At 43.1% G+C, this 9,671-nt stretch overlaps 1 protein-coding gene across 1 annotated transcript; it reads left to right on the top strand.

Annotated features, from left to right (window-relative positions):
* Positions 1-1,616: 1,616 nt before the first annotated feature.
* On the top strand, positions 1,617-6,769 carry LOC135078350 (uncharacterized). The gene is made up of 3 exons (XM_063972948.1): positions 1,617-1,721; positions 2,136-2,249; positions 6,601-6,769. Exons 1-3 carry the CDS (start codon positions 1,710-1,712, stop codon positions 6,679-6,681), a joined length of 207 nt encoding a protein of 68 aa, XP_063829018.1. The 5' UTR covers positions 1,617-1,709; the 3' UTR covers positions 6,682-6,769.
* The last annotated feature ends 2,902 nt before the right edge of the window (positions 6,770-9,671 follow it).

Below are 9,671 nucleotides of genomic sequence, written 5' to 3' on the forward strand. Positions count from 1 at the left end.
CCATCCCCAGCCTGTGCACAGGAGCTATTGCAGTTATTGGAGAATGGACTAGGGTTATGGATGAAGGATGGAGGGTCTGGTTACTGGGCTATGGATGGAGACTACGGGACACCTGCCTGGTTCATAGTCTCTGACTGAAAAAATGGCAGGCGGTGACTAGCCAGCGACTAAATGCCCCCCCCCCTGGCGTCATGAGTCGTATAGACCGGACTGAGGGACAACATTGGCGTCTGCCAGCTCAGGGGTGTAGAGAGGTGTGCTGCGCTTTCTCCGAGGTTACTCGCGGCGTTATGCCCTTTAAAACATTTCCACCCCTGGAGCATATAGCTCTAGCGACTCCACTCTGGCCGGCCGGTTAAGGCAAGCCAGAGGTGAAAGTCCTGCAGACCCTCTCGGATTCCACTTCGGCAAGCCGAAGACGAAGGTCTTGACCGACTCTCGGGAGTATTCGGATTAACAACTGGCCCCGTGGTGTCGCTACTCACCAACAGCTATACAAATAAAAACAAACGTTTTAGTATAAGCATTCACAACACTTTCATTATAGACCTACTGATTCAGATTTGGTCCACCAATATCAATGCAGTAATGTGAAATGTATTTTTCTCTGTCACCTATTTGTAGATTGTTCGTTATTTATTGAAATGTTAGATAGCAATGTGACCATAAACTGGTTCATTACAATTCAATAAATATCTCATTGAATTTCTATGCCACACTTATGTAACAAAGTCACCGATATGTCCTATTTGTTCTTCATTAATAACAAGTTAAAATGCTGTTTTGTATAAGTATTTTTTTGAATATTTGGTTATAGATCGCTGAATACATGTATGGTAATTTTCTGTTTTACAATAAATTACAATTACACTTTCAGTAAAAACGTTTTTGAAACACTCCGATGAGCAGCGATATTCAAATCGACTTGGAATGATTTCGTAGTGATTCTATGTAATCATATGAGTCAAGTCTAGAATCGCAATAATCTAAATGCCGTTTACGTTTATTTGGATGGAGATACTTATATAATATAGATGATCAAGAATTGAACTACAACTTTACTTTTGACACAGAAGATAGAATTGTGCTCTGAAACGATGCTTACGCCCGTATTCACAAATATTACTGTGAGGTCTCACAGTGCGCGTGGACGCACAGGGTCGCACACGAACCAACCATAGAGCTCTATTCAACGCTGTGCGTTCGATTTGCTGCTTCACTTTGCAAGCGTCGTTTGTGAATATGGATTATAAACTTGACTCAAACTCAAGACTGGGAAAGGTTTTTAGTTTGAGTTTATAAACTATTCTTGAGGGTACATTCACACTCTTTTCAACTCCATCTTTGGATCACGCGCAATTAGTTTTTCTTTATGTTTAGCATACTACAATATTCTTGATCCTTATTAGATTGCCAAGGCGCTACAACCATCTGTTCCCTACCACAGCCAGTGCAATTATGAACGTCACCATATCTGGTCTGAATAATTATCACCTCACTTTTTATCTAGACAGGAATTTTCATTAGTTATTCAGTAAGGCGACCTTTGGAGCGTCTAGGCACGCCTAGGGATAAGATCTAGGCGAATCAGCTTTGTTGACGACCTTCTAGGGCAGTATATATGCGCTGGGCTTCCGTAGGACTGCATAGTTTGCACTCAGAAGGCTGACAAGCAGTTCTAGTGAGAAACCAACCAATCTACCCTCAAAATGAAATACGTAGTGAGTTGAATTTTCATATCTTATTGTTGCAAAAGAGTCAGTGCTTTCATTTTATCATTTGTTTATCCATATTCAACTGGTTCTAATGTTTATCCATATCAAAGGAGCTAAGCTTGCGGTTAAGCTTGCAGAAATTCTTAAGAAAACTGTCTTAGGACAGTCACTTTTATATTACAGACGATAGCACATCAGACTTTTGACATTTTTGTTGCAAAATTGCCTCTATTACTAAGGTAATAAGAAGCCACCATATTCAGCTTCACGTGCTGTCGTCTGGACTTTATAAGATAGCAGCTTTCCAAGAAAATAATTTCGAATCAACAGTCCCGAGGATTGTCTCCTGTGAAAAGTAAAGTTGCTGATCTTTTGTTGCTAATCAAAATACAATAATATAATCACCGTATTTCTTCCCAGGTGATCCTCCTTCTCGTCTGCGTGGCCTTCGCCACTGCCGCTCCCCAACTGCTGACCTCGTGGCCCGGCTATGGTGGCATTGTCGCCCCAGCGACATTCGCTCCCTATGGCAGGGTGAGTTACATTTTTAACTGTTTTAAGTAGAATCAGAGTACTTAGTGCAAGTTTACATTATACGTCATCGCTAGCGGCTGCGTAAAAAAAAAACATATAGTCCAACGATAAGTGGCAAAAATCAAAAACAAACAACCCAGTGGGTATTGATAGTAGCGCCCTCCTGACAATGTCATAGCTGGAACGGTTCAATGTAGGTCATCTTTATCATGTACTAGCTTTCCGGCCGCGGCTTCGCCCGCGTGGAATTTTTCGGTTTTTTATATAACCTATGACACTTAGCAATAATGTGGCTTTCTATTGGTGAAAGAAATTTTAAAATCGGTTCAGTAGATCCCGAGATTACCACCCCTTACAATTTAACAAATATACAAACATACAAACTTTACCTCTTTATAATATTAGTATAGATGACATGTCATACAGCGTCTTCAGCGGATTCTTTCAAAAACTAAAATCTCCATAGTATTTTTTTACGCCCTCAATAGCGATGATTGGTGTAGATTCGCACTGAGCACTCTGACATCGAATGTAACTGCAATCAAGGGATGTGATCCCAAGACTTTTACGAACTGATTTATTAGCATTAACTTTTTGTAATAAGTGGTTATGTAAGTGTGCAAGTGCACAGTCCACTGAAAAAAAGGCTAGTGAGTTGTATGTCATATAAGAATTGGATCATCAAACGGAAGACGAAGAATAATGATTCAGCAAATTCTTATCAGCTACCTTTCAATTGAGCTCTCAGACAAGCGCTATATTTGCTAGAAATCTTATCGAGATCTTCGGTGCTGTCTTCTTTTTACTGGAGAATCAATTCTTGAGAGAATGTTTGGCAAAGGCAATATCCTTCTTTTTTTCTGAGCACTTGATTGAAGCGATTGTCTATGCAATTTCTATAGATTATAACGAGATATTTGGTGCTGTCTAAGACTGTTTTCGCATTTAGGCGACTTTAGCAGTGCGAAACCTATAATTTCATACTTATATGATAGCGAATACCTGCCTTCACATTATGGTGCGTCCACACTGGGCGAACGGGCTCGCGCGGCAAACTCGACATCCTGCTCACTCAAGAGCAGGGTGAGCATTAGCAACTAGAGGATCTTTCTTCTTTCTTCTTTCTTTTCAGCCAAATGACGTCCACTGCTGGACAAAGGCCTCCCCCAAGGTTTTCCACAATGAACGGTCCTGCGCTGCCCGCATCCAGGCTCTTCCCGCGACCTTTACCAGATCGTCGGTCCACCTAGTAGGAGGCCTGCCCACGCTACGTCTTCCAGCCCGTGGTCGCCACTCGAGAACTTTCCTGCCCCAACGGCCATCGTCTCTACGAGCTATGTGCCCCGCCCACTGCCACTTGATTTTAGCAATTCTGCGAGCTATGTCGGTTACTTTGGTTCTCCTGCGGATCTCCTCATTTCTGATTCGATCACGCAGGGAAACTCCGAGCATAGCCCGCTCCATCGCCCTTTGGGTGACCTTGAGCCTTCTTATGAGGCCCATAGTAAGCGACCACGTCTCAGATCCGTATACCATCACTGGCAACACGCATTGGTCAAATACTTTCGACTTAAGACACTGCGGTATTTCGGACGTGAGTATATGGCGAAGCTTCCCGAACGCTGCCCATCCGAGTTGGATTCGACGATTGACCTCTTTCTCGAAGTTGGACCTACCTAACTGGACTGTTTGTCCCAGGTATACATAATTGTCAACAACTTCGAGTGTAGAGTCTCCAACCTTCAGAGGAGTGGGTGCAACACGGACATTAGACATGATTTTTGTCTTGTCCATGTTCATTCTGAGGCCCACTTGTTGAGAGGCTCTACTGAGGCCATCGAGCATTGTGCCTAGATCCTCCAAGGTCTCAGCCATGACTACGATATCGTCCGCGAATCGAAGGTGGGTGATGTACTCGCCGTTGATATTTATGCCAAATCCGTTCCAGTCCAGAAGCTTGAAGACATCTTCCAGGGCGATGGTAAACAGTTTTGGAGATATGACGTCTCCCTGTCTTACCCCTCGCTGCAACTGGATAGGTTTCGAGTCCCGATCCTGGAGGCGGACCGACATTGTGGCGTTTTTGTACAAACCCCTTAACACTTCGATATATCGATAGTCAATTTGGCACCTTTGGAGAGACTGTAGCACTGCCCAGGTCTCGACCGAATCGAAGGCTTTTTCATAATCCACAAACGCCAGGCAAAGTGGTTGATTATACTCCTCGGTCTTCTGTATAATCTGCCTTAGCGTATGTATGTGGTCTATGGTACTAAAGCCTTTTCGGAAACCGGCTTGTTCGGGAGGCTGGAAGTCGTCGAGCCTGCGAGCGAGACGATTCGTAATGACTCTCGAAAACAGCTTGTAGACATGGCTCAGAAGTGAGATGGGTCTATAATTCTTCAACAAGGTTTTGTCACCTTTTTTGAAGAAGAGTACCACCACACTTCTGTGCCATGTCGTAGGCGTTTTTCCTTCGAGGATGACGGAATTGAACAGCTTCTGAAGAGCCCTTAGTACCGGCGTTCCGCCTGCCTTCAAAAGCTCAGCCGTGATTCCATCATCACCCGGTGCCTTGTTGTTCTTCAGCTGTTTGAGAGCCATTCTAATCTCGTACAGACTGACGTCCGGGATATCTTCGGTATAGTGTCGGGTCAGTCTAGCTCTTGGGTCTTCGGCTAGATTTGTGACAGGTGCGCGTACAGTCGTGTATAATTGTCCGTAGAACTTCTCAACCTCTTCCAATATCTCCGGCCCCGACGAAATGGCTCTGCCATCCTCTGTCTTCAGCTTGGTCAGTTGACTTTGGCCAACAGACAGATCTCTTGCGAACACTTTAGAGCCTTTGTTTCGCTCAATCGCCTCTTTAATACGGTCTGTATTAAATTGGCGTAGGTCGCGAGTCAAAGACTTGGAGATCTGTCTGTTAAGGCGCCGATACTGAGCAGCATCTTCAGAGGACTGCAAAACCAAGTTCCGTCTCTCTTCCATGAGTTGATTGGTGAGGTCAGAGATCTTTTTGGTTCCTTTTGAACGACGGGTTTTAAAGAACTTAGACCCAGTCGTTTGGACAATTTCCACGAACCTGTCATTGTATTCGTCCACATTTTCGCAGTCTCCTAGGCATTCGAAACGATTTTGCAACTCGAGCTGAAAGCTTTCGGGGTTTTGGAGTTGGATGGGCGCTGGGCGGAGCGTAGACTTCATCAGTCGACATCTCTCGAGCTTGGGTCTGATATTCAATGTGCCTCTTACCATTCGGTGATCGCTTCCTGTTTTGACCGAATTGATCACAGAGACATCATTGAATATATGCTTCTTCGTCGACAAGATGAAGTCTATCTCATTTTTTGTAGCGCCATTGGGATGCAGCCATGTCCACTTTCGCTGTTTTGGCTTTCTGAAGAAGGAGTTCATCATAAAGAGGCCCTCCTTCTCCATAAAGCCAGCCAGCAGTTGGCCACGTGCGTTCCTCTCTCCATACCCAAATTGCCCCACTTTCGGCTCATTATCGCTTCGTTTACCTAGCCTCGCGTTGAAGTCCCCCATCACAACGGTAAAATGGGACCGGGAGCTATGTATGGCTCTGGAAATATCCTCATACATAGTCTCCACTTCGTCGTCGGGGTGTTCCGTGGTCGGTGCGTATACCTGTATGACCTTCAGCGAATACCGTTTGGTGATTCTGAGTATCAGGTACGCTACCCTCGCCGAAACACTCTCGATCTGGACCACGTTGTTGACAAGGGACTTGTGGACGATAAACCCGACACCACCCTGGGACTGCTGGTCGCCCTCCCGGTTATAGAGCAGGTTTCCGGATTTGAGAATTATGGTGTCCTCTCCCTCTCTTCGGACTTCACATAATCCTACGATATCCCACCGTAACCTGCTCAATTCTTCCTCGAGTTCCATTAGCTTCACGTCTGTACGCAGTGTGCGAGCGTTATAGGTTGCCAGGGCCAGAGGTCGTCGGTGTTGGTAGCTTGGCATCCCCCGGGGATTCTTCGCACCCCTTGCCCCACCGTTACCGTGACCGCTACCGTGGTCCGGGATAGTGGGGCCGCCGGGGACTAGGGGCCGTTTTTTTGTTTGTGCCACCATTTGGAGGGTTTTGCCCTAATCGCCACGCTTGGCAGGCGGGTTGGCGATCGCAGTTTTTTACTTGGTTTCGCACGCAGACGCTGCTGCCCGTCCGGTGCTACAGGAGTTTGTCGCCTCTTACGACACGCCTCCTGTGGGCGGTGGGGAAAAGTATTCTTTTACGGCCGTCCCCACACGGCACAGTATAGAGGATCACAAGTTCACAACTGTATTTAAGGCCTTATTAACACAATTTCTTCTTCTCCAGACCCTGGTAGCTGGTCCGACCGTCGTGAACGGCTTGGCAGGGCGCTACATCGCCCCGGGCTACGTCGGCGCGTACTACTAACCAACTACCCTCACTGGCACACCCATCGGCTCATGACTTCACGATCTGTAAATACTGACCTTTGTACAAATTACATGTATCCGTTCTATTTGGAGTTTCTTTTTCAACCCTTTTTCTTACCTAAATCTAATAGCGATAGGTAGCTAAATTAAACCTAATGATAGCAGTGTATAAGCAGATGATTTTTTCGGCTATCAAGTGAAAAACTCTTTTAAGACCATAATATTTTCATATTTTAGACTAGCTTTTGTCAGTCTCTAAAAAATTAACTATACCATCTTTACCTCCTTTGTATTGATCGTTAACAAAAAACACCCAACTTGTATTTAAGCTTTTCTACCAAAATAGAAATATACAAAGTTATCAGAAAGTATTAATTATAAAACAACTTGATACATACATAATTAAAATTGGACACTAGGCGTTACCTAAACGTTTTTCTAAAACCACAAAATTCTTCTGTTGCGTGAACCAACAGAAGAACTTTACATGAATACTTAGTAGTCCAGTAGAATTAGCTTTTAAATCGGAAATAATTCCTACAAAAGATTTTATTGTTTTAATGGCTTCATTGGTTGCCCATTAAGACTCTCCTAAGTTTTCGACTTCGACGGAGTTGTGCTTAAGTGGTGGGGGCCCCCGAAAGGGGCATTTTTTCGGTTTTCCGGTTATACCGCGTAAAGGACTTACCCTATCAAAAAGTGGTCTTCATGATGGTTGAAGGGCACTTAATCCTGCATTGAATAAGACCAAATTCATATGTTTTGGACAAACCGTTCTCGCGCTAAAGTTCGGCAAAGTAGAAAATATACGTATAATTAATGACCCTCTCCATGTCCAATGGTTTGTTACCCACAGGCTTCCAAGTCTTGAAAAGGGCCACCTCAACCAGTGTAACCCTATCAAGGCTTACGAGCTTGATGCGCCTATCCTTGTTCGTCCCAGCCGTTCCTTAACTGCGGTTGCTGCACCTCTTCCTGGCACTCACCTGAAAGACTCTGTGTTACCTACTGTGGCTGCCCCTCTTCCTTGTATCCTCCTGCATGACTACGTTGCCTAGCCGTATGCCTGGTCTAAGGTTCGACGCCAAAAATCAACAACAACAAGTTCATATTAAAACGCTGAAGAGTTTTTTGTTTGTTTGTTTGAACGCGCTAATCTTAAGAATTACTAGTTTGATTGAAATCATTATTTTTGTGTTGAATAGCTCATACATTGAGAAAGGCTATAGGATATATACAATCACTCTACGACTAATAGAGGCGAAGCAGTAAAGAAAAATGTTGCAAGCACGGGAAATAGTATTTAAACTATTTTCACTCGTACGAAGTTAATTTTGTGGCGTCGAACCTTGGACCAGGCATATGGCTAAGCAATGAAATCGTACAGGAGGGTACAAGGAAGAGGGGCAGTCACATTAGGTAACACAGAGTCGTTCAGGAGAGTGCCAGGAAGAGGTGCAGCAACCGCAGTTAAGGAACGGCTGGGACGAACAAGGATAAGCGAATCAAACTCGTGAGCCTTGTTAGGGTTACACTGGTTAAGGCGACCCTTTACAAGGCTTGGAAGCATGTGGGTAACAAGCCATTGGACGTGGAGAGGGTCATTAATTATACGTATATTTTCTACTTTGCCGAACTTTAGCGCGAGAACGGTTTGTCCAAAACATATGAATTTGGTCTTAATCAATGCAAGATTAAGTGCCCTTTAACCGTCATGAAGACCACTTTTCGATAGGGTAAGTCCTTTACGCGGTATAACCGGAAAACCGAAAAAACGCCCCTTTCGGGGGCCCCCGCCACTTAAGCACAACTCCGTCGAAGTCGAAAACTTAGGAGAGTCTTAATGGGCAACCAATGAAGCCATTAAAGCAAAAAAATCTTTTGTAGGAATTATTTCCGATTTAATCAATTTTTGTGTTTAATTCTACTGGCCTATAGCTATTAAAAAGCTAAATTACCTAACATTTTAATTTAAAAGCCTGAGAAAGTAAGATCATGTGCTGTCTGATCGCGGCGACACCGTTTGCGCATACATTTGCATGTCGAGCGGAATGTCAAATTCGCTAGAATTTTTGGAAACACTGACTGATTTTACGCGAAAACTGAATGTTTTTTATACGAACAATACTACAATGATAATAGCATTTTATATGGTTTTATTTGGCAACAAGAATGTCTAGTCTGTTTTGTAGAGTATGGACTGTAAAATGTTTTAAACTTTTATATTATTCTTGTATCATTTACTAGAGACACTTTTTGAATTAGTTGATATAAATTAAACCATTTACGTTACAATAGCCGATGGTCTCAGAATCGGATTGCCGATTCCAAGGTCGCTGGCTCTGACAACAGCTGGTTGTTGTGAACTTACCTACTCTTAACACAAGCATTTAATAAGCCTACATAATAAAGATTACGTTGAGGGGTAAACGAATATTATTTTAGCATTATCACTATGACTTCCTATGATCAGGCGTTATATCATCGCACTATTGAATACTAATACCACATCCATTAATCTTTATGAAGTCTTCATAAGTGAAGATATTCCTAAGTAATGGCTAAATAACGAAGTGGTTACGCTTAGATTAGGTAAAAAGGCAATTAGTTACTGTATTCAAGCACCTGACATAAATGATTATGTGAAAATTAGTAATTTCTGCCGATGTAATATTTGATGTATAGTCATGTTACCTATGTGCTGTATAACCATTTACTTTTGCGAAGACTTTTAGTGAAGACTAGCATTAATATATTACTGCACAGCATAAGGTGTATATTGTGTAACATGGTCATCATGGTAGAATAGACTGATTACTAATAAGTTTGTGAAATTACCTAGAATAACATTAGGCAAAGACTGTTTTCAAAGTGAAACCAATAAGATCACATTAATTTGTCTTTGTAAAAATAAAAATTACCTAATTCCAAGTTTATATCTAGAACATAACAAACAACTAGTATTTCAATGAACAGTATTCGTTCTAA

The sequence above is a fragment of the Ostrinia nubilalis genome, chromosome 14 (genome assembly GCF_963855985.1).
Source record: "Ostrinia nubilalis chromosome 14, ilOstNubi1.1, whole genome shotgun sequence".
Classification (NCBI taxonomy): Eukaryota; Metazoa; Arthropoda; class Insecta; order Lepidoptera; family Crambidae; genus Ostrinia; species Ostrinia nubilalis.